This window comes from Lissotriton vulgaris, chromosome 4_1 (assembly GCF_964263255.1).
Source record: "Lissotriton vulgaris chromosome 4_1, aLisVul1.2, whole genome shotgun sequence".
Taxonomy (NCBI): Eukaryota; Metazoa; Chordata; class Amphibia; order Caudata; family Salamandridae; genus Lissotriton; species Lissotriton vulgaris.
In genome coordinates, this window is record NC_141691.1 from 724369347 (window position 1) to 724395591 (window position 26245).

At 43.1% G+C, this 26245-nt stretch overlaps 1 protein-coding gene across 1 annotated transcript in view; it reads right to left on the bottom strand.

Moving 5' to 3' along the window:
* Nucleotides 1-3489: 3489 nt before the first annotated feature.
* The window catches only part of RIOK1 (RIO kinase 1), a 238552-nt gene continuing 215796 nt past the window's right edge, over nt 3490-26245 (bottom strand). Inside the window, exons 14-17 of the mRNA XM_086965018.1 lie at nt 18687-18806; nt 17237-17290; nt 5201-5356; nt 3490-3799 (exon numbers count right to left, since the gene is read on the bottom strand). Coding sequence (XP_086821144.1) covers nt 3689-3799; nt 5201-5356; nt 17237-17290; nt 18687-18806 — 441 coding nt within the window. The 3' untranslated portion in view covers nt 3490-3688. The remainder of the gene's footprint in view (nt 3800-5200; nt 5357-17236; nt 17291-18686; nt 18807-26245) is intronic.

Sequence of the window (26245 nt, forward strand, 5' to 3'; positions counted from 1 at the left end):
AGCTCACAGAGACCCTCCACTGTTGCACACAGAGGAAAAAAATTAGAGGGAACATTGCTTGGGACGTCGGATTTTCTTACCCGCTCTGGTTGCGTTAGGAGGGGTCCGCTGGATTGAGGCTGCAGGCGTCATCTGGAGGCTTGAGGCAGGTCAGGAGTCACCGGATCTCCGGTCAGGATCGCCGGGAGGGCCTCCGTGTGGAGTTTTTCCACTCTAGCTCGGGCCGGGTGCAGAGTGGGCTGGATTTGCGGTTCCTGGCTGGCACTAGAAGCTGCAGTTCAAACACGTCTGGTGTTCACGGGAGAAACAGCTTGGAAAGTGAAGGCAGGCAGGTCCTCCTGGGTTTTTGAGGTTGCTGGCAGCTGGGCATGCCGGGGTTTTGCAGGAGAAGGTTCGAGGGGAGACAGGCCTCTAGGGCTGGGGCCAAGTCAGTGGGCCTTGTCCTCTTGTTAGCTCTGCACTGCTTCTCGTCCTTCTTCTCTTCTTTTTCTTGTGGTTGCTGGATCTGAGGAAGGAAGGTTCAGTGTGCCCCTAAATACTACATTTAGGGGTGTTACATGTAGGTAAAGGGCAGGGACCAATGGGTCCCTTCCCTGGGGTGGGTACACCCCATTCTGCCACTCTCCAGTGGGTGGGGGGCAGGAGCCTGTCCCTGGTTGGCTGGGTCCCCACATCTTCAAGATGGTGGGGACTCGAGGTTGTACTTCACCTCGCCTACCCCACCTTAGGGGTTGAGTTGGCAGAGGTGGGCACACCTCTCTTTCTCACTTGTTTTTCCCACCGGTTCTCCTGCCCAAAGTGCTGGGTAGAACCAGTGGGGACCAGTTGCTGAGAGCAGCAAATGGTCTGGAGAGGCTCACAAAGGCGGCATGCCTTTGAAGCTTCACCTTCGTGAACCCTGCCCATCCTGGGGGAGGAGGCTTGGCACCTCGTCTCAGGATGTGCATTGTTTCAGGCCCCCGAGAGCAGCAAGCTCTCGACCCAGGGGTCCAGAAACATGTCTGGTGGTGGCAGCCTAAGCAGACACTCAGTCAGGTCACTAGGAGTTGGTCGAGTTTCAGGGGGCATCTTTATGATGCCCTCTGTTGTGCATGTTACATTAAATCCCACACTGGCATCAGTGTGGGTTTAATGTGCTGAGAAGTTTGATACCACATTTCCCAGTCTTCAGTGTAGCCATTATGGTATTGTGGAGTTCTTAAGGCAAACTCCCAGCACCATATACTCTTAATGGCAGCACTGCACTTACAGTGCCCAGGAATAGACCTGGGTACTGTAGGGGTACAGGGCTCATGCACCTGTACCCTCACCACTGGCATAGGGCACCCAGTTAGAGGGGCGACTGATGTATGCCAGGTTTGTGGGCATCGCACACAGGGATGTGTGCCATGTCGACTCTTCACTTTGTTCTGCACCAAGACACGCAGCCTGCAAAGGCAGTGTGTGCGTGTCAGGGTACAGGGTCTCTAAGGGTGGCACAATAAGTGCTGCAGCCCTTAGAGGCCTTCTCTGGTCACAGTGGCCTGAGTACCTGTAGTACCATTTACCAGGGGCTGTCATGTGGCCAGAGATACCAATTGGGTTTAGGCTTCAATGCGGTTTTAGGGAAGGAACATAGGGCCTGGGTACCTGGTTAGCATGAGCCCAGGGCACACTCACTCAAAGAACATCAGCAATTCAGCAAAAAGTGGGGGCATACCATGCAAGAAAGAGGGCACTTTCTCACACACAGGTAGCCAAGAGCAAGGCTTTGACCAAGAGTCCATCAAACTGTCAGTAAGGGCTTCAATGAAAGGGAGCAAGGGCTCAGATGAAGCAGGCCCAGGTTGCAAATCTTCAATAAGAACATTTGTCTTAACTTCATCAGAAGGTAGCTGTAGGTCAAGGAGCTCAGCAGCAAGTCGAATCACCACAGCATAAGAAGTACTCTCTCCTGCTGGGTCCCTAAAAGGTCAAATCAAGCATGTGCTATGGAAAGTATCAGGCACATGGGCCTCCTGTAAATTCACATAGAAACTGTCTTCATCATAGTGAGGAGGCAAATCCACCTATCCCCACCATCTTTATCTCCAAGTGGTGGCAAGCCATGGGCCGAATTGGAGACAAATGGTCAATGGAGTCACTGAGTATGTATGCCTTGAAGGTAATGGAGGCAGAGGATCAGACCGAGGCAGTAAGGAGACCGGCTGCACTGCAGTGGATTCAGAGCACAACCTCAGTCTGGGCCAGGATGAAGCTGGCTTGGGGTCAGACAGCGGAGTCTACACCCGCTGCACCTCCAGCACTGTTGGTATCGGTATATTTGAGGAAGGGACCAGCCCAGGTCTTGGAGCCAAAGTGGTAGTCTCCACCGGAGTTAGTGCAAAACCAGGAGGTAAGTTGAAGGGGCTCAGACAGTGCCAAATATGGATCTTCAAGCAATAACCCCTACTGATCTCCGCTGTGGATCCTTTGGTACAGAGCCACGCCATAGGGAGCGAGAGAAGTGTCAAATATGAACAGTAGGACCTCCAACCTGCTGCTGTGTCACCAATGGCCTGGGGAACTCAGGGTGCATCAGGATTAATTGCAAAATCGGCTTCTCAATTGGAAATAGGAAGTGAGATCAAGTGCCACCTTGACGCCCTTGCGACTTCTCTTCAAGCAAATAGTGGGAGGGTGGCATGGAGTGCTGCTTCACCTTATCGTTCCTATTTGACTTTGATTTTGACTTACTGGATGACTTCAACTGTACTGAGGGCCTCTCACAAGAGCAGCATCAAGAGTGGGGGCACGCCCTCAACTAGATTGAGAGTGGGGCATACCTTAGGTCTTGAACGTCTTCCTGTATTCAGCGACAAACTGCTTTACTTCACAGTCACAAATTTCTTCCACGTGTACGAGGACACAACTCATCGCATGACTTGGATTCCTGCCCCAAGCCAAAACAAAAAAGCATATTTTGTGCGATCTGTGACTGACATCTGCTTTCTGCAGTCACGGTTTGAAACCCGTAGATTTGGCAGAGACATTTCTCTTGCACACTGGATTCAGTATTTGGGGGTCATGAAAAGGCAAAAGTGGGAGTGGAGCTCCATATCCATGATCAAAGCTATGGAAAGAAAGAAACGGATGTTGGGGTGCAGGGGTGGTGCTTATATGCATCTCCACTCCCTTATTTTTGCGGCAGAACGAAGCCAAAGTGGGGCTGTAAGGTATCAACCTAGGGGCACCTGGAGCACTGCTATAAAAGGTTTCTCAATCCAGTCTGGCTCTGGAGAAATATTCTAAAGGTGAGGAATCTGTGGTTAGAAATATCCATCAGACTGCTTACATTTCTATAATTAATTACACTAAAGTTACCATAATTGATAAGACACCAGCTTTGCTTTATACTATTGGTACTTTCTTTTACAAGTAATTTATTATTTATAATGCACATTTGTTTCTAGCCTTGTAAAGGAATACGCCTCTATGCTTCAGTGACGAGTGTCCGATCCCTTCCACATCTCAATAGCAACATAGTTTATTAATGTACTGTACAGAATACCTTTCTCCAAATTAATGCCACGTGCGCACACACACACAGACAGACCTCACACACTGTTTAATTATCAAGAACCTTTAAGGTGAATATATAAATAGAAATATACATATAAAATGTTGCAAAACATCAGCTTCGCCAACACTGTACAGTTTCAAATGTCCTCTATTTGCCTTTCTTCATTTTAGCGGTTTTCTCTTTCCGTTTCTTCACATGCTTTGGGGTTTTGTTTTTCCTTTTTTCTCTCTGGGCTTCTTTGGTAAGCTTTTTTCGTTCCTGTGATATATAAAAAGTCATGGTTAAAAATTGCAAATACGAACTAATGCATCCAGGTAAAAATAAATATATATAAAATGAGGAAAGTTAAGTTTGTTCATCTGGTATAAGCCTATAAAGAGATATTGGTCATGTAAGGAAAGACTAGTGTGTGAAAAAAGGATACCCACCAGGCAATGGACGACCATAAACACACGAGTAACACAAAAGTGTGTAAATACATCTTTGTACACAGCAAGTCATTTGTTTGCTTTATAAACACGTAGCACACATTTGTACCCCGCCCTGTGTGGTCTCCCTCTCAGTGGAGCTGTGTTTTTTTCAATCTTCTACAACCTACGACACAGAACAAGCTTCGCATGCACACTAGGGGTATGTGAACCTTAACTTAAGAGTGTACTTAATTTTCCCGTTACTTGATGTTGTACTGTACATGGTTTGTACAGCTCTTTGGATAAAATAAATATAATAAATAACATCAGCTAGCTATAGATGGGTTTCAGAAGAATAACACGCATTAAATCTACCCGTATGCAAACACTTTGAGGCCACTATCTGTACAGAGACAAAAAAGTTTATGGACCGAGTCAAAGCACACAGCTGCATATATCTATTTTTATATAGTCGTAGATGCACCCCTGGAGAAATGTACTGGATTCACAAAAATGGAATACGGTAACACTGGAAATCTACAATTCAGTTTTACTAGCTTTATGACACAATACAATATTTGTTTCTCTATGCGGGAGTTCTGTGTCTATACAGTTCAGTCACTGGCAGAGTTTGATGCTTTGCTTCCATGTGGTCAGCAATAACATTTGAAAACCCGTTCTTGGCAACAGCATTGTCAGCTGTTGAACGGGAAATAGCAAAACATTGACCTTAGCCATCACGTGTCTACCTCGAGGATGGAGATTAGGAACGCGCACTGATGCCTGAATGTTTTGTACTCCTGGAACTTTTTTTCCCAACACACACTGCATATTTCTGTAGATTTTATCAGTCAAAGTGTGCAAGGGGAAAAAGAAAAGTTACAATGTTTATAAAAAAATACCTACGCAGTTTGTTACTGGTAACGCCCGTTGTCATGGAAAGGGGAATCACTGGGCACTCAAAGTGAGGGTGTTGCTGGAAAATTACCACTGAAACCTTTCCAACATGTTGGTTAGATATTGAAATAATATTATACAAATGCATCTCTTTCTATTAATACTTCACAAATTGGAAGAAAAAATGAAGGCATTTTTTTATCAGAGAGAGAGGATATTACCACACACAGAAATCTGAAAAATTGTAAGATGCGAAAACAACATGGTATAACGGAAGGAACCATCATATGCCGGAGAAGTTAAACAACTCTGTGCGCGAAGAGAAGCCGAAACAATAATTTGTTGCACGAACCTTTTTATCCCCTTCCGGCTCAGTGGATCGATCTTTGGGGTGAATCTGCTCATCTTCCTTATCAGAGCCCGATTCGGCGTCATCACAGCTGGCAGTGTCTGACGAATCAGAATCGGTGCCTTCCTGCTCGGCTTTGTTTTCAAGCAGCGAAGGAATCTATTGGTAAGAAGGACATTTTAAACCACTCTCATTGGCTCTTTCACATTCTTAATCAATTCGGTTTATGTACAACATGAAACCTTACAGAAAAGGTCTAATTCTGCAGTACTCAGGTGGAAAGTGTACTTTTTTCATAAGATAGGCAGCATCCTTTGGCGTACCAATTTACTGCAACACCAAGAAGGCCGCACATAACATAACTTATTTCCACAGACCCTTGGTGCCTTTCACACTCAAGTATTTCCACCCCTGCTCCTATCAAATATTGGTCTTGTACGCACTCACCAGTGGGACACAACACTGGTTAAAGAAGGGTGTATCTGCCCGTTCTTTAAACACTTTCACTCCTATCAATCTCATGTTATTCAGTTTTATCAGTAAGATTAGCTATCACCTGGCCTACGAAGTAATGGCCAGGAATGTATCCTGTGGTGAGGGTAGAGCCTGGATGTTCCTGGGAAAGGCAACAGACGGGGTAGATCAGAGCCATAACAGTGTGCGAATATAAAAGTTGCTAAAAAAAAAAACTAACACAGCAACCGAATACCGAATACATTCCCAGCCAATAATTTGTAGGACTTCACATCAGCTCCTACTCTAGCCTACAGGCGAGCCTTTCCCGGATTACCATCCTTCTCGAAGCCCACTGCATGGGTCCACTGCATCAACCAATACTCTGTATCTATTCTTATTGTTGTTCAGTGCCTTTGTTTATGTAGTAGATGTAAGTACAGCGTCCTACCTCACGAATAACAAATGAGTGGCTGTGTATATATTTTTGGGTCATTTAAATACGTTCCAATTTCCTTTCCTTTCCATCTGTTACCATTTCATCTCTATCTGGGGTCCTTTAATATAAGAGTCCCAATGATGATCCCACATTCATTAACGGGATCGAAACGTCGTTGACTGTTGTCATGGACCCGTCAAACATTTGTCATACTCATACAGCCGATGTTTAAAATTGTATTCACATGTTTGTATCCTGTTTGAGAGAGCATCAAACACGTGTTCATCTCACTGACACATAAATTGCGTTGGAACTTCATTATTTCACCATTAAAGTAATTCAATGTTTTAATTTAGATGTTATTACTTAGGGCAATTGTTTCTTTACTTACCTATCTTTTCCTGTAAGGCAAAATACTAAACACAACACAAACGCTATCAGACACCCGATGCATGAGTGCGAGTCCAATATACTAGCAGGATGGCTGCCCCTCACTCCATCCAATCCCCTTTCTGGTAATCCAGGGATTCATGGCATGGAAGGTGGTGCAGGTGCAGCACTTTCACTCCATTAGCATTCATTCTCTATGGCTGGAGCTGCCAAATAGTCTCTCGGCCATTCTCTGGGCAGAAATGGTGACCTTCTAATCTCAATCTCTGTTCACGGAAGTTGTGCTGGGCTGTGGTCAAGTCACGCTTCACAGCCGTTTTGGCCGTTGCATGCCACTCAGCAGAGTCCCAAAGACAGAGGCAAGGGCTGCTGGCTTCTGTTGGCGACCCGCTCCTGGGCTTCGACAGAGTCAGCAGTAGGTGTGCCTTGCAGATTCAGTGGATCCAGTTCCTCGGGTCAGGTGAATGTTGATGGTGGTCACACTGGGCCTCCCTGGGGTGTGGTGATGTCAAGCCATCTTTCCAGATGCAGAAGTCCAGTAGCACAGCTTTGAGGTGCTTTGGGGCAAGGATGGCCAAATATGATCAGGGACTCAGGACTACAGCACTAAGACAGCCAATCAGTGTTTCAGTACACCGTGCCTCCAGGCAGTAGAAGTGTCTTCAGAGCAGTGTGGTCCACTCAGCACACTCTTGTTCAATGTTGGCCTTAGTCACTCAGGCAATCTGCAAGGTACCCTGGCGTAGGCACCACAGGTTCACAAGATTCTTCTACTGCAGCAGCTGGAACCACTCAGGCATGGGTCCCTTGTCCCTCTAGCATGTCAATGCCACTGCTGCAACAACATGTATGTATGTGTGTATGTATGTGGCATTTCTACAGCACAACACCTAGCTAAAAGGCAGAGGAGCGCTTTGCAGGGTCAAAGTTAACCATAAAGTCAACGACTCAGGGAAGAAAGACCATGCTCTAGTTGGGTGGTTTCCTCCTGTAAAAAGTAATTTAGCTCTTTCCCACCATGATTAGTGTATGGCCGTGGTCTCATGCATTTGCGTGTCTTCCAGTCTTTCCTGCTGAGATCTGTCCAAACACCTAAGTGTTCGGGGAGACCGGGTGTCATCGCTTATTTCATTTCTCAATGTATGTAAACTAGGTTGTCCAATTGACTCTTAATGAGGTGTTTTCTAAGGTCTCCTGCAAAGGGCCACACTTTCAGCTTCTACCATTTAAGGACTGATCCAAGCCATAGCTTAAATGCAGGCGGACAGGGGTCCTTCCAGTTCAGTGTGATGGATCTCCTGGATAGTAAAAGTGACAACTGAAAAAACATGCCCTCGGTTCTTCAGCATTTAAAGAGTCCTAAAATACTGCTGTCAATCCTGTTCAGGTCGCCAAGCCTTGTTGTAGCAGAAAGTATACTCATGATCTTACTCCAGTCTACTCCCACTAGGGGCATTCAGATACCGAGTTTCATTTCAGCCTCTAGTGTGCGACACCTGGGGCACTCAGAAACTGCATTAGGGGAATTTTTGTTTAGTACTTTTGGGTTCAGGTAGGCCCTCATCTAGTATGTTAAATTGAATATATCTGAATCTAGTGTTAAGGAAAGCTCTGTGCTGTGGGGAGATTCTAATGTTGTCCCTACTCCTCATCACTGGCGGCCCTTTTTAGATCTGTCTCCCAACTGTACTTCAGTTTTGCTAGTAAGGTGCATGCATGGATAGTCTTCTTCGTATATAGTTCTTGGACCAAGGGGTGCACTGGAGGCTCGTAAAGCAGTTAAACACTCATGTGCATTCCATAATAATCTAATAAGATCATGAATGACAGCGGGGAACCCTCTTGAAATAACTATTATTAGTAAGCCTGACTCTTCCGAGGACTCCAGTGATTCTCTGAGAGGGCATGCCTAAAATTGGGTATTTTATAATATTACATAGAGCAATGCTTGAAGCATTGGAGACTGTTTGGTTGGCGAGTTTAAACTCCTTTCATAAAAACAGATGACTATTTGAATGAAGCAAGTGATTTGATGTCCTCAGAGATGGAGGGCCTTTGGTAGAGCCAGGGAGGAATCATTTTTGCAGTTATTTTCGTTAATAGGGATTTTGATTAGTGAAGTAACCCATCAGCCACTGAGGCCCTTTGCAGATGTGGTCTTAGATAGAAATAGTGGAAATCAGAGGCTCCCAGACCCCAAGAACCCCATGGCTAGTTGGGAACTTCAACTTGGCCAGAGATACTTTATGCCTGCGCAAGATTCAAATCAGTTCCATAAAAAGCCCATCAAAAGGAACAAAGAACATTTTAGAGTTGAAACAGTAGATTTGAAAGACCTGATGACTTCAGATTTCTCTCCTTCTCTCTCACCCTTTATTTTTTCATTAGGTTTCACAATGAACGTTTATAAAGTCTCCACAGCAGTAAATGTCCAACATCATGCCCTAAAAAAACATAAGCCTTTTTAGACAACTAAAACACTCAATGCTGCCGGTAAGGTTTGATTAAATCACTGCTGGAGTGTGGCAATGCTGTCCAGGCAAGTCTGCCACATTCATCACTAAATCACTGAAATCCACCTTCTACGCTACGGCCAGACAAATCCTTGAGAAAGTATGGTCATATTACCTCCATCCTCTTTGCTTTACATTGGCTTCCAACTGAAGTGAGAAGTAAGTTGAAGCTGGGTTAATTCATATAGACATCCCTGCACCGTAACACCCTCAGTCTAGTTAGTACCTCTGGATCTTGCGGTTATTATTTGGTGGCAAAAAGAGGCACCTCACCTTATAACCACCCACGAACAACACCAATCCTTCTCAGGAATAGCTACAGTCTTCTGGAACACACTACAAAGCAAATTATGATTGAACCCCAGAGTAATGTTCTTCGGCTTACATTTAAAGGCTCACTTCTTTTTTTTTTTTTTTTTTTTAATTATTTTTATTATTTTCACCTGGTATAAGGTTACAAAAACAATCAAATATTATTACAAAATAAAACGAGTTCATTGCTGTACATAGATCAGAACTTAGTGTCATCTCAATTCAATTCCAATTTCCCCCATATTTTCTCATATTTCTGCAACGATTTTACACCTCTTAGTTCTGCCAACGTACATTCCATGGTGTTAATTTCATTAACCAAATACCACCATTCCAAAGCGTTAGGTGGGTTAGGGCTGACCCAAGCTCTAGCTAAAGTTAGTTTAGCACAGGATAAAAGGATGGATAATAATACGGGATATGGTTGATTTGTTGTGTATAAGCCTAATATTACCATGGAGGCTGTTATTGGTGTACTGGTTACTTTTTTATAGCTAAGATTTTTCCCACTTCTTCCCAGAACTTCCCAAGTTTTGAGCATGTGAAAAGCATGTGTATTAGATCTGCTGCATATTCGTCACATTTTGGACACTTGGTTTTTTCTCCCAAATTATTGTTTGAGGTCCATTTAGAGATCTTTTCTGGTGTATAGTATAGCATATAAATGGTTCTATATTGCTGTAAACGCAAACTAGAAGATCTTACATGTTGATGAATGTTAGTGTACGCATTAGCTATTTGTTGTCCTGTTATATTGATTCCTAGTTTAACGTTCCATTTATTAGCTATAGCATCGTTATCATTCGTTCTTAGATCTGTCAATATCTTATATGCCAGACTAATTATTGATTTCTCCTTTTTTGAATTTAAGATGTCCCAGATACCCCCACTCGATAAGTCTTTAATTCTGTTCTTCCGCACTAAAAAATCATAGATTTGCCTATATTTAAACTCATATGTGTCGAGTAATCCATATATTTGTTTTAAGGTGTGGAAATCCATTATGCCTTGAGAGGTGTATAGGTCCCCTAATACCTCAATTCCTTTCGATTGCCATCTTCGGGATTCCCCGTCGCTAAATATGTTAGGTAGTCCAGGGTTATCCCATAAAGTTAGTTGGGTGTGAAAAATATTGCTTTTACAGTAGGTTAGCATATCTTTCCATATCTTTACTAAATCCCGTGCAGTCTTAAATTTGACCCTTTTGTAAAAGTTCGGGTCTGTAATACGAAGTAGGAACTGTTTAGAATCTTCTTTTAAAAGTAAATGGTGATAAAAAAGCAGGTTCTCTGAATCTAATAAGGATCTTATACGCCTTATAAATGAGGCCCAAAAGTAAAGTTTTAAATCGGGAAAATTGAGACCGCCTGTTCCGATTTGATTTTTTAGCATCTTTAGCGATCTCCTAGCTCTCTTATAACCCCAGATAAAGTTGCAGAAAACGCTGTCTAACTGTTTGAAAAAGAGCCTGTTTTGTGCCAGAGGAATGGATCTGAACAGATATAAGTATTTAGGTATAATTTTCATTTTTATTAGATTTATTCTGCCTATTAAGTTTAGTGGAAGTCGGTGCCATTTTTTAAGGTTTGAAGTGGTGGTTTTCATTAATTTATTATAATTGATCTTGTTTATCTCTTTGATATTTGAGGTGATTTGTACTCCTAAATATGTCGCAGTCTTACAGATTTCCGGCATTATTTGGGAGGGGACAAAGTTAGCTATTATTTGAGTTTTGTGAATGTTTAATTTGTAGCCAGATACTTTACCGAATTTGGATGCTTCTAAATTAATTGTTTTCAGAGAATTGATAACCTCAGTGGAATAAATGGCTATGTCGTCCGCGTATGCGGTTATTTTTAAGCTCTGGCTTTTAGTCTTGAAGGGTGTTATTTCTGGTTGATTACCCAATGCCTTTAAGAACGGTTCTAGTGATAAGGCAAATAATAAAGGAGATAAAGGGCACCCTTGACGTGTGCCTCTCCAAATTATAAAGTAGTTTGACGTGTGGCCGCAGTAGCTTATGTATGCGGATGGATTATCATAAAGTGCCTGGATCCCATTTAAAAAGTTTCCGCTAAATCCCATATATCGCATTGTGTGCCATAAATAGTCCCACCCCACCCGATCGAATGCTTTTTCAGCATCAAGCATTATCATTGCTAAGGGAGTGGACTCTACTTCTGCTATGTCAAACGCTGTTATTGCCGTGTTTACGTGAGCTGATGTGTCCCTCCCCATCACGAAAGGCTCACTTCTAATTGTGTAGCGGTTTACAGGTCTACTAGGCCCTCCGTTGCATGCTTTTATCTTCATTATCTGCTGAAGGCTGATAAGGCTTATAGATAGTTGTCCAGCCTTTTAATCCCCTCCCTATCAGTACTATTAGGTTCTCTTTATTATTATCAGTTGAAGGTTGCTGTTTTCATACACGTTACACGTTAATTAATTAGCTGTTTGACCTGTAGAGTGCCCACATACTTCTGAGTGAAGGAGAGCTGTACAAAACATACAAATAAATAAATAAATAAAACCACTTTATTTTAAATTTAAACATATATTCTTCTAACAAATTTCAAAGTCTGTAGCTGGTGTTGGATGCCAGCCTTTTGGAACTTTCAATGCTTGTTTTGTTATTGTTTTTGTAAACCTTATTTGTTTGGGTAGCTGCAAGACCTTCACCATTGTGTTAAAAAAATTGGATGAAAGCAAAAAGATTTTTAGTCTTAAATAGGATACATTGCAATAGTAGTACCTGGCATTAAAGTGAATTACTTTGTGTGCAGATGTGTTGCTTGTGAAAGAGTAGAATACAATCGCTCAAATTGAGGTAAGCCTTGGTTGAAGTGTGCTGCCCCACTACCCCATACTGTATGCTGCAGTGGGCAGAGGTAATATGGGAATGACTACAATGGGTAATCAGATAAAGAGGGATGGCTGAAAGCCCTTATAAGTAAGCATGTAAGATGTATACTTTTAGTAAAATGAAATGGTTTTGGCTAATGCCAGACCTAAGTCATCGCAGAAAGTCATGGCAAAGAAAACAAAAAAAATGCTTTTACGTTGACTCTGATGTCACTCAATGTACAGGTTATCACTATTATCAACTGCTGACACCTTGTGGTGGCATGTGAACCTGCTTCTTAGTTCAAATAATTCACTTTCCTTTCCGTGTGTGGCTCAAGCCTCCTCTCATGCCCTGCATGTTTTCATCTGTTTCCGGTTGCTGAAGCTGCCCAGAACACTGATGAAGAGTGCCAGGGGTGGTCAATATTTAACCTATAAGGATTAGAATCGCCTTGTTTACACGCTTCCTAAGAAAAGGACTAGGGGATTGGGTCCAAGAGAGAGTAGGTCTTGCTCTGCCTCTACATTTCTTCAGAGTGCGCAGAGCATGCTGCCAATAACAGTAGTATCCTTCCGAGTACTGTCAGTACTTGAAGAGCATGTAGAACACTGTCAAGTATCAAACAATTATTGGACGTTTACATCCTGTCCAGACCATTTGGCAGAGACTGGGGACGTATTTTGCCCTCCAACATGAATGCTGGGTGTTTCTTTGTCATTCTTCGACAGGCGCCTCCTCTGTAAGACACCCTACTTGTAGTGTTAATACGTTTTAAGCCAGATTTTCAGTTTGGGCAGTTCAAGGGGCTTCAGCAGACAGGGGACTGTATGCCAGAATATTTACCACGGATGCATCTTTGGTGTCTGGCTGCATCTAGCCATCCTGCAGGAGCTCTCTACTTTGGGCTTAAGCAAGACTTGTGTATCTGTGCATGTGGAGGTCACCTAAAATCTTGAGTAATTCTTGTTTTTTTGTTTGCACAACAAGAGCTATATGAGGCCCTGAGCCCACACCCTCGTGATGGTATACTGATCTACAGGATGGCAACAGTAAACCTGTTGGGTGACCTTCTTGCTTCTGTGTTTACCAAACCATGAAACGTTTAGATTCTCAACAAAAGCCCCCCATAGCTGACGGAGGTGGAAATAGTTAAACTGAAGTGGCTATTGACCAATGAGGTTAACATTTGGGATTCACCGGGGGAGAATTGTAAAAGATAACAAGGGAAATAACTTGAGTCTGGAAGAGGAAAAAAACTTATCAAGAAAAATTAACTATAGGAACGATTTGACTTATCACAGAAACAAATTATTTCAATACCAGTTAATAAACTCCACTTCCAGTTTGGAGATGTGGAACAACCACTGGAACTCATTAATAGACATTTTGAACATTTGAAGATAACCAGCTGTATGACTCAAAAGCACATAATTCATGATTGAGGAATCCCATTATTTTCCAGATTTAATTATGTGATTACAATAGGCCTAGGAGATAAGAATTACCACACAAAGGCATGTCTAGACCCCGCCCTGAGGGTGGCCAAGCTGAAAGAGGATGAGGACGTGCCTCGCCTCTCCCGCTAGGCCCAGAGGCCATCTACTGCAATCTACTGCCATAGCAGCAGCTCGACCACTATAGCCAAAAAAACACTAAGTACTACAGGAAAAGGTGTACATTGGCACACAGTACTATACACTATTTCTCATGCTACAAAAATAAAACAAGCTGGGTGAGCATCATGCCAGCACAACATTTGAGCTTCACAGTAGTATAATTTTGCTGATGGGGAGGGAAGAGGGGTCCAGTTAAATGGTCAATGGAGGGGGGCCCCCATATCGCGAGCAGAGGTATGTACTTCAAATCTGGGACAAGAAGGGTTTCTGAAGCACACAATCCAGAAACAATTTACTATAACAATTGGCCTACAGATAATGGGTGGAAATGATATGTATCCAGGAGGTAGGGACACTTCCTGGGTGAACTGGATGGGCACTGGGCAGTATGGCAGTGATCGTAAGGGAAGAGTGAACTGGTTATCTAACCTGTGAATAGTGGACACGTAGAGAATGAACCAAGCTAGAAAGAGAGATTGTACGCACTTCTCCACTGCACATTAACATTATCCATGCATAAGTTTAAGAATCTCAGTTTTTCTGTCTTGCATGTAAACACATTCACGGCATCTTCCAAGTTCAGTTCCAAACTTGTGGTTAAAGATATAGTAACCAGGGTATTAAAAAGAAATTCAAAGGAAACCACTTAGAGATACTACTCAGAAATCCAAAGATTTTGGAATAAATGCCCCACCCACTAGATAGTGACATGCTTCGTCATCGGTGCCAATCTACACCCTGGTAGGATAGTACCACCATGGCAGACAAGTACGACAGAGCTCTTATATAAAATATCTTTCTGGATAAGGCAGAGCTCTTGTTGAGAAAAGAGTTAAAAAAAAACTCATGGTATGCCCAATCAGAATGACTATTTATTAATTGGGTACCGTGGGCTAATTAAAATAGAAGTACAGGGTTCTAATTGAGTATTATTTTCTCAATCAACACTGATTCTTGCCAACATGTTTTGGCCCTTGGAACAGTCCATGTGGGTCTGGGGCCTTGTTCAGGGATATATGTATGTGTCCCTGTCTTCCTTTACATGCATTCGATGCACATTAATAAGGCATAAAGCTCTCACCGGAGTATGGTTCCTTCGATTTTCAGAGGTACTTACATATACAAAAGAACATAATATTTCTAAACAATAAATACACTGGGATGGTGTCTAATGCACTTTTCCTGTGGGGTCCTAAATGCGTAAATCATGCGGGCCACTTTATAGTACCTGCTAGTGATCGCATTAATAATTTACCAGATGAGACAGTATCACTTTATTTGAATTCCATTATTACTGTTGTAACCACCTCAGTCAAAACACACAAATGGAATTTGGAGGTAAATAGCTAGGATGGCTTTCTGGAAGGCTTTTAAGTACTCCTGGGAAGATCATGAAGGAAGAAACCACACTTGATTAATTAACCAAAAACAGGGACAGGTTCTGAGAAATCAAGCCTTTGTCTAAATCTCTTGGATTTCTCCTTGTACAAGTATGAGAAAAAAGTGCTTGTGTTTTTAACTGTACATATGGCATATTTTTGGGTAACAACTAAGTTTAAAATCCTGGACATGGTAAGAGTCCCTGTCTCCCTTCTGAGAGGCCATTGAGAACTTTCCCTCGCTCCCAAATGGTCTTCAGTTGCATCATGGTGCAGAAGGTGCAAGTTTCATGATGCATAGATTGTACGTTTTTACAGCTCCAAGCATCAAATGTAGAATTTATGAAAGTCTGTGACTTACATTTTTGTGGCGTTTGTTGCAGGGCTAGTCCAAAGACTTTGAGTGTGACATGTTCTGGAAAGCAGAGGAAAAACACGGAGAAACCTGAACAAAAATAAAGGAATGCCTTAGGAGCTCTGGAATCCTCATCTATTGGAGAGGAAACAAAAATGAACCAACGTCACCTCCTCCAGTTGTCCCAAATACAGGACTCTGAAGTCACTTCTGGCTCATTAAACAATGTTGTGCAGCACCCCCTGAAAATAGTGAAGTTGTTCTGCTGAAAAAAATCCAGATGCCGTCTGTCAGGTGGGGGTAAGATTCATATAGGAATTTACAGTACTGACTATCTGTTCAACGTTTATTTTGAATCAGAACATGGTTAAGGATTATTATTATTTTCTTGCTCTACAAAAGTAAGGACTGGATGAATAGGAAACACCCAACAATGATAATGTACATATAAGTAAACACATTAATCTTTATATTTTGTGATATATTTCAGTTTGTTGATGTTCCTGGAAGAGAACTCATTTGAAACTAAAGAACTGAAAAGATTACTTTCTGTGTATTAAGGTAAGCTTGAAAGAAATGAGGTCAGGCTTGTGCCCTGTTATGCAAAATAGTCACAAAACTAGTGCCATGGGGCGAACCTGTTAAAAGGATATGTGCCACCATGGAGGTACCATCAATATATTTATATAAAGTTTTATAGAGCGCAAGCTTGACCCAAAGAGGGCAAAAGAGCACTTTACACGAGGTCAAGAAGGAAGAAACAGTAACACAGATAACAATAATCTAGCGAGAAACAGGATGGGAGTGACCCAAAATGAGGCAGGAGAGACTCTGCCACCCGGTACATATAAATATATATGATCTCTGTGTTTCAGAATTACATGTGTCGATTACAGAAGCATTTGAAAGTGTTTGCAACTATCTTTGCAAGTAGGTTGGTGGCACTAGCATTTTCACAAATTAACGAGCAAAACACTGTCAAAGATGTGGCATTTGCCCAATAACTGAACCAACTATGCTCTTTTGAAATTTGCGGGGATATTCTACCTGCCTTTTCTCAAAGAGGGATTATTGCTCACATGGGATATGATTCTGGAGGGCGCACCTGTAATGTGACCAATGTCTTTTGAACAAAATTCCTTCATGATTGTAGTCAGGACAAGACGTTCTTGTTACTAACCTTGCTCAGATATTTATGCAACTTCACACAAGATGCTCCACCCACTTGAATGAACACAATAGCGGCATGACAAATGGCAACAGTTGACTGGAGAGTGTGGTAAGGAATACTTTGGAACCTTCTATGGGGGCCAGTCAACAACATCCTTCACTACCATGAAGTAAGCAAAAATAACATTAGTCCGCTAAAAGGAAGGCAGATGTTCCTTGTTGGACCAACGGTTATGTACAGCATTTTAAAGCCATCTCCACAACAAAGCATGTATTATAACAGACGATGAACAATGCAATAAAACATGTATGTCACAGTCACAGTTACAGCACACAAATGGGGAGTGTGCAGATTCCGAAATGAAAAGTAGAACATTAACACCCCTGCACGATCTATTAACACATCAATGAACACTCTTAATGCTGCCATTTAAAAGTTCTTTTCGTTAACACACCGTTTCAAGAGGGAAAATGCCATTTGATGAAGTGTACAAAACAATTCACCTTTACTCTCACCTGCTTGTATTACCTTAAATATAAATACTATTCGTTGAAGAATTTTCTTACCGTCTGAACCCCAGATAAGTCCCTTTTCATCCCTGTCACAGTCTGGTACAGGATCTAGAATGTAATAGAAAAGGGTGACATTAGTTGACATTCAAATGCTAAGAAACTATACAAAGCACTATGGCTATTCCTTTTCATGGTAATGGCCAGTGTTAAATTCTTGAAATTTAGGACGCTGGCTACTTAGGTTCAATGCACTGTTCCACTGTCTGGACATGTGGAAAGTTTGGCCCCGACATTTTAATGACAAATGCATCTCATGGGAAGCACAGCCCATTCATAGAACATTTTGGCGTGCCTCAGATGGCATGTAGATTAACCTAGTAATGATCCAAATGGACTGCATAGAAAGTAAGTTGCCCCTTTGGATAGGGCTTGATGTTGCCACCACAGTCTGTTCTGAACAGACTGTGGTGGCAACATCAAGCCCTACACTACATCCACACTGCTCTCTCCCAAAAGGTGGAGAGAGACAACCAGGTGAAGAGCCTTATCCCTTCATCTCAGTTCCATCAATGAGTGTAAAATTACGCCAGACGAGAAAATATAAATGGATCCCAAAACAGGTTGAGGAAATGCTATAAACAATTTGCAAAGAAGATTGTTGAAATAAGGTGTACAGCAAATAAATTCGAAGATGTGAACTCAGAAACATTAAAACACTTTTATTTAATATCCTAAAACGGAGTGTCTGGTTGTCAGAGGACCGCCAGACCCGTGGTGGCGCAGCGGTGGCGGTCCAGCCACTGCTGGTCGGTCTGACCGCCCTATTAGGACTTGGGGGGTTAGACTGTAATGGGATCGCCGGCTCTGCCGGGGAACCACCGGTCCCTGGCGGTGGTGTGGCGGTCAGTGGCTAAGCAATATGCAGGTGGTTCTGTTGCGGCACCGCCATGCATATTGCAAGTTTCAGGACAGCCAAGGTTTTGTTTCATGGAGGTTAGCAGTGCTGCAACAAAGGCCCCCTCCCCCCCCCCTCAGCCAGGGACGCATGCAGGGGGGCACAACATGTGCTCCCCATGTGTGCATGCACCCTGGTTCCTGCATGTCATGGACTTTCGAGTCCATACTGTGCAGGAACCCCGTGTGGCGTTCCCATTATGGTGCGCCTTTTCAAAAGCACCGCTGCCTTTGAAGGACGCACTGCAGCGGCACCGCCACACCGCCTACCTGCCAGACCACAAGATTACTTGGAATCGGGCAGGCGGCAGTGACTCTTGGCGGTGCGGGTGCCCTGGCACTGCCAAAAGTCGTAATTAGACCCACACTGTCGAATTTCAATGAGCTGTGGTTGTGAACAGCAAATGTGAATGCACCATTTAAAATTTGAATTTACAGTAAATAAGAAGCGCAGGAATAAATACATTCCAAAACATTTTCGAAAAGGACATCAGAAGCTAATGATGCTCCTTGAGATATCATGAAATCAAGAAATAAACAATCTACTCACGTTGTCTTGCTGTGCATTTAAGGCCATATCTTCCTCCTTTAACTTAATCATCATATCAACATCTCGTTCATAGTTCGGTACGTCCGTCAGCGTTCGAGGAATATAAGCTTTCTTAAATACCTAAAATAACAATGTGAAATTGTAATCAATTTGAGGATAGACCTGTGCAAAGGACCGGGAAGTAAATATTTACCATGGTATTGTACATTTGAAATTCAGGATACACCAGTATGGATATTAAAAAAAATTCAAGAACAATTGTCAAATACTCGGAATTTAGGGCTACAGTCTGTCAAATATATGATATAAATACTTCTCTCCACATGTTCCATTTAAGTATACTGAAAACCCAGAAGACTACATTTCATTCTTGTGAGCTGAATCAGTAAGAACTAAGAGCTCCGTACTGTTCATAAAGCCAAAACACTTACATGAAGTCAGAAAAAAAGAAGAATTATTTGTTCTTAAAGAATTGTCTGGCATAAAAATGTATGGCTGCTGGCGTATAGGTAACAAGCTGGTGGCAATTGTCAAAATGCTCTTACAATACAATGTACATGTTCCCGAGCAATTTTCAGGTGGGAGAGAGATGCAGATCTGAAGCACTAATTGTGTTAAGGAGGACATTTTGTCGAAGCAGTACACAATTAATTAAAGCCAAAAAATATAAAAGTAGCCTTTATGATGATTTTGTTATACAATTAATTTACAGGTTCTTATGTATTGCCAATTTGTGCCAACTGCTTGCTCGCGTTAGCTGTTTGAATAAAAAAAGGTTGCGCAGAAAGCTTTATTTTGCAGGATTGGCAATGCCTTTGCTTACGAGTACCATGTCTTACATCCTCATTCCAGTAGTAGGTGGAGGACAGCACAAATACGATGAGTGGAGTAGAAGATAGAGTGTGGGATTGCACAAAAGGAGATTGTAAATTAGGAGTAACAGAACTACCATAAAGGCAACCTTCCCATTTCGTCTGACCAGCTACTTCCTACTTTAATTTTGAAAGAGCAGATTACAATGACAAGTGGCTGTTAATAATTAGAGACAACACAGTTCAAGCCAAGCTCAAAAAGAAGATACTGTCAAGGCATAATTTGCAAAATGTTAGAAACTGAGCTTCTGGTTGGCCAGGATATGCACCCAAGCCAGGCAGAACCCACCACTATAGTCCAGGTAAGGAAGTTACACACCCAAAATAACCCCTGCTCACTCCCTTGGTGGTAGCTTGGCAGAGCAGCCAGGCTTATCCTAGGGGCAATGTGTAAAGTGTTTGCGCAATACACATGCACACCAGTGACACACTAGGCACACCACAAAAGAGACTCTACACAAGGTTATATAAAAATATCTGTTGTATTATACATAAAACACATCAGACCGCAATCACATAAATCATTTTGCCAACTAGGCAACTGTCATGATTTCACATAGATCATAAAATCACTTTGCCATAAGGCAATGGTCATAACACCACATGTACTGCACTGAAGTGAAATGAAATGAAATGAAATGAAAATAAAATGTATAAAGCGCTACAGTTGCCCTGAGGCGTCCAGGCGCTGTGACTACACAGAAATACCTTCAGAGGAACAGGAGTAGTTTGTGGTAGCTAAAATAGAAAAGTTTTAAGATGCTTCCGGAAGCTAGTTAGGTTGGAATTGCATCTCAACTGCAGAGGGAGGGTGTTCCACAATTTTGACACATTGTACGAGAACGAACGTCCACCTGCTCTGGCTCTAAAGATTCTAGGAATTTTGGCCAGTGATGCAGTCGAAGATCGAAGCACCTTGTTGGGCAAGTAGGGGGAAATCAGGGAGCGGTTGATTTCTGGACCAGTTTCCCAAAGGGTCTGATGAGCAATGCACAGCGCTTTGAACTTCACTCTGTCCCTGATAGGCAGCCAGTGTAGCGTTCTTAGGCCATTTTTTATTGAAGTTCTTGAAGTAAATACTCATAACTTGCACGTCATACATCTCTTTGCCATAAGACAATTGTCATGAACCCAACACTTATTCCACTAAAGCACATACTTATAAGTGGTCCCCTTATACAAACATCATCACTGTAGTAATATGCAGCTCCTAAAACTAACTGTACTTGCTAACCTGACCATGTAGGACACAACATTAGAGCATGAAATGCAGTAGGTAGGGTATACATCAATCCCCAGATATCACAGTACGGCAAACCTATCCTAAGGCCAAAGGGCCTCTCTGCCAATTTTGGCTATGATCCTGAAGTACAGCAAGTCTCTAGGCGGGGCGGCGGGGGTGGGGGGACCTCCACCGTGGACTCACCCCGTTCAGAAATGCTTTTTACTGTGCCCTCCCTAGGTAGGTGCTGACACGAAGGAGGGGGGAGACACCAACCCGACAAACGGTAGGAAGAGAAGACCAACCACGGTTCCCCGCAGTCAGGCATCCTCAGGGGATAATGGGGCGGCCTGCGAACGTGCAGTACTGCTGCTAGCCCCACAGCGCGGCCTACTTTGCGGCTCCAATTGGCCTGACTTGAACTAAGGCAGCAAGACCACTCTGGGCTCCCCCTTTCTTCCTAAAACAGCCCCACCCGGCTGCCCATTAGACTGCAGCACAGCGGGAACAAAGACGGGTAGCCCAGTCTCACCTTACTGCTGACGGGCCTCCTTCCTCGCACACAGTCGGACGTCGGTGAACCTCATCCGCTTCGTCTTCAGCAGTGCTGGTTTGCTTGTGCGGGGAGGCCGCAGATGAAGTCGTGTTTCTGTCGGCTTCCTAGTGGTGATGTCACCCTAGGATCCCGGTTACTGGAGGAAGCAAAGGAGGTTTCTGACAGCTGGTCGCTGCCCTCCCTAGAAGAGTGAGCCCACGTCTCGAGCGCTGGCCGCAAAATTTAAAGCGTTCACCACGTAATTTCAGTCAGTTTCCTTTTCTTTCCAAAAAGCGGAAAACAAAAGCGCTCCACGCACGCTTTAAAGCAAGAGGGTGGGGGTCGAACAGTCCAGTCCTTCTCTTGCTCCACAGGAGCCACAACTGCAGGCCTTCCCACCCCACAAACATCAGGGGCAGCGCTCCTCACACAGTTGCCCAGTCCTCCTTCCAGGCAGGTTCCTTAGCACAGATGTTTTCTTGAAGTCTTTTATCTCCCCGAGACTTCCAACAGGAGACAAGCACACACAAGTAATTGAAGATTCTCCGCAAGTAGGATAACACAGCAGGGCAAAAAGATTGTCTTCCACCACAGACAGAAGCAGCAACTGCAGGCCAATTCACCAACAGACAAGGGAGCACTCCTCACACAGTCCCTTGGCTCTTCTTCTTGGCAGGGTCCTCAGAAATTCTTGAAGCAATCTAAAGTCCTGGGGTTTAAGGTCAAAAATGAATAACACGTTATGTTATTGTTCTCTTTATGGTAAGGGTCTCTGAGCCCAACACAAACCAGCCCTGTCCTCTCTGGTCTAGCATGACCACAGGACGTAGAGACAGCATTGTGCAAAGGAGACACAGCTTATTCAGGTGCTAGCAAAACCCATCCCATCGCTCTAAATGCAGACCAGGTCTATTCAGCCAGGCACTGAGTCACCCAGGCAAGGCAGGACACACCTCAACCCCCCTCTACCCCTTGTGACTGTCCTCCAAAACCAGACGCTGAATACACAAACAGTCAGAGGCACACAGAATGGTAAAGCAAGAAAATGACCACTTTCAAAAGTGCCATTTTCAAACGCACAATTTAAAAAACACCTTCACTAAAAATTGTTATTGAATTCTGCGTTCAGAGAGCCTAAACACAATTTTTCTATGTCCCAATGGAAAGTTACACTTGTAAGATGTTACTCAGCGACTCCCATGTTAGCCTATGTGGCAGACAGCCTTTTACCAGTGAAAAACTAAATAAACAGTATTTCACTATCAGTTCATGTCACACACACTGCACCCTGCCCATGGGGGTACCTTAGGCCTACCTTAGGGGTACCTTACATGCAAGGAAATAGAAGGTTGGGCCTGGCAAGTGGGTGCACTTGCTAGGGCAACATGGCAGTTTAAAACTGTGCAAGCAGACACTACAGTGGTAGGTCTGAGACACATTTGCAGGGCTACTAATGTGGGTGGCACAACCAGAGCTGCAAGTCAACTAGTAGCATTTGATTTACAGGCCCTGGCACAGTCAGTGCAATTAACTAGGGACTTACTGCAAATCAAATATGGCAATCATGGATAACCAATCATATAAAAACGTATACAGGGAGCATGTGAACTTTAGCACTGATCAGCAGTGGTCAAGTTAGCCAACAAAAACAGGGTCAAAAAGTTATGCAGCAAAAAGTTTGGGGGTAAACTGCAAAAAGGGCCAGATCTAACAACAAGTAATATGTTCAAAACGTTAACTTGATACCGTGCCAACAAGGCTTTTAATCACAAAGGTATGCTATCCATCAAGATGTTTAAAGTTGGTTTTTTTTTAGTTCCATAGCACAAAATGCCAGTTTTTGCACATAGTTCTGGGTGGTGTCTGCACACATGAATTTCAAGTCAGAATTGGCTGAAAGTTACTCTCTCAGTGAATATAGTCGTAAACGAACAGGTTAGAGAAGAATGCAGAATCCTATGCCCTCTCTCCGACAGGAGATCCTCAACCTGTGGATGGTTCACAGTCCTGTTTCTGGGCTAGATTGCCTGAGATATAGCATAGGTAATGGCTAGGCTGGTGCTGACAGAAATAGAGACAGAAAAGTTACTTACTTGTAAACCATGTAATGCATCGTAGGCATCGTCACCAAATTCATAAATGTTAGAATATTGCAGTCTACGTTCAGAAATCCAGGAACACTTTTTTCACGTAAATGTAAAGTGAGGTGTTAGTGTGGCATTATAACATTTAGTTCACCACACAGGCCTATCGAAGGCTTCCTTTCCCTGAATGTTTTGAAGTGTTTGGATGCCAAGTAAACAAAAAATACAACATAAAGCAGCACTACAGCATTATCCCCAATGTTGCTGCATGGAGAAAACTGGGCACAGTAATAATAATCACACACTATACGTGTGGGGATTTCAGAATCCGTATTCGCTAGTGCTAGAATTTTCAGTTCAGCCAGTTGTGCAGTACAATCACCTAGTGGCTGTGTAAATGTTTTGAGAGGCTGGAAAATTCCATCTCTCATTTTACCCCATACTACTGCGCAAGCGGAGGAGTATTAATGTTTTGTTCTAACTGAATGCTTGGCAGAACCGTCAGTGTAGACTATGAAGTTGTACTGATCTAGAGGCATGACTTTACTGAGCACAGGGTATTCTGGTTCATATTGCAGGTATGCCTAAGTTTGTACTGTAGAGTCAAAGACGTAGTCTAGGTCAGTTGCTGTAAAGTGGCCTGATGTAACCACCTAGGATGTAAGGCTTTCGGGTTTAGGATGTTGGCCTTTGTGACAGCCTCTAAAGTTGGGATGGGAGTCACAACAATTATGCGTTTTCCCTAGGCCAATGATCTTTCCTTCACAACAGCCATCTGAACTGCAGTCAGTATTTTTTCTGTAGGTGCAAAACGCATCTCTGCATGGAATATATATGCGATTTATATGCAATCTGTACAATGTCACCCTCGTTGAAAGTGAAATATGTGTATAGTGGATCCCACGATTCCTGGCTAAATTACAGTGCAACATCTAGACCCCTAAACCACACAGGGCATCTGATGGTGTCTGCAACCTTAGAACACGACAACCCTAATTCCCCCAAGAAAATTGTGCAAACAGATCTACCCTTTCGTTGTTATCTCAGGCAGGGAGACACAAGAAATAAACACATTGGCATTTCAAACATTTATTAAAGTCAGGTAACGACAATCCATAAACTCGGGTCTGGTGGCTCAATGGAGTAATGCATCCATTGCAGGGGCCTGTGTTTGACCTCATGGTCACAGGTTCAAATCCCGGCTGGTCCTTTCAGCCTTTCATCCATCTGAGGTCGATAAGATGAGTACCATTGAGTTGGGTAACAATGAACATCTGTTATTCAGCGCCAAGAGACCTCTTGGTGAACGTGCGCTTTACAAATACACGTTATGTTATGTTATGTTATGGTAAAGCTCCGCTGTCGAACAAAGGCTTCGGGAAGTTTATATAATAAAAACTGGACCTATTCGCACTGTGCCAGAGTTCACATACGGCTGTCATTGTTGATTCTACCAATTAAGAGAGGTCTCCAGACAGACAACAATACGCAAGGGCAGTTTGCGCAGTGTACTTGGTGCTTGGACAAAATGTACTATGGTATGATAATGTGCCTGCCAAGAAATGTATCTATCATCAGAACTCGCTCAGAGTACACTATTGCATGCAAGCAAAATGTGCAATAAGTCATCACCTGAAAAGATGTCAACTTAAAACGTGAACATGTGAAAATGGGAGCATTTATGCACATGTCCTATAAACCTCAGCACAGCACATCTCTTGCAATTGCCATCAACAAGTCTCCAAAGAAATATGTAAATCAAAGTAAATTAAGAAAATGTGTACTAGGAAATGCCAAACAAGTTCAACCAAAAGCATCCCTCAAAGACCACTAATATCCTTGAGTAGAAAGTATGCAATTTACACTCTTCCTGATGTAAAAGGGGCTAAACTGGGGAAGAATCAATATTCTGGAAAACCGCCGCGAGACAAAAGGATTGAGAACCCAATGGGAGCTATGACACATTGTTATGTTATGTAGATTTGTAGAGCGCACTATCACCTGGGAGGGTATCCTGCCGCTGAACAGGTGTGGGTCTAGCCACACCTAGGCCGTAGTGGGACTACTCGAAAATCCAGGTCTTCAGTTTCTTGCGGAACTCAACAAGTGAGGAGGAGGCTCTTATGTGCACCAGCAGCAGGATATTTGATGCCTTAGGAGCAAGGTAAGAGAAGGCTCGACCATTGGATTTAGTTTCCTGTATGTGCGAGATGTCATCAAGTAGGAGTCTGGGAGGTTTGTGAAAACAAATTAGATTATTGAGGTATGCTATGCCAGTGTTATGTAGTCCCTTGAAAGTGTGGCGGAGGAGTTTGATTTTTGCTTGTTGGTGAATGAGGAGCCAGTTGAGCTCCTTCAGGTATGGTGTGGGAGGTTGAGAGTGATTCTGGTCACTAAGTTCTGAATGGTCTGAAGCCTTCTTGTGAGGTTAATGTTGATCCCGGGGTAGAGAGTGCTTCCCTAGTCGACCTAGCATGTGACCAGGGTATTTGTGACCGTTTCCCGGATGCTAATTGGGAGCCATTTGAAAATCTTCCTCAGTATCTTCAAGGTATGGAAGTACGAGGTGGTGACGGCATTGACTTTGGCAGTCATGTTGAGTTTGCGGTTGATAATGATCCCGAGGTTCTTGGCATGGGTCGTGGGGGTGGGTGTCGGTTGTAGCTCTGTTGTCCACCAGGTGGTGTCCCACAGTGATGTGTTTTTCCCCAAAGATCACGATTTTGGTCTTGTCGATGTTAAGCTTTAGACAGTCAGTTCATACATTCGACAAAGTATTTGTGTTTATTTTAAAAAATATATATTTTTTTTAACTTCAATCTATGAATTCACAAAGGAACATCCTC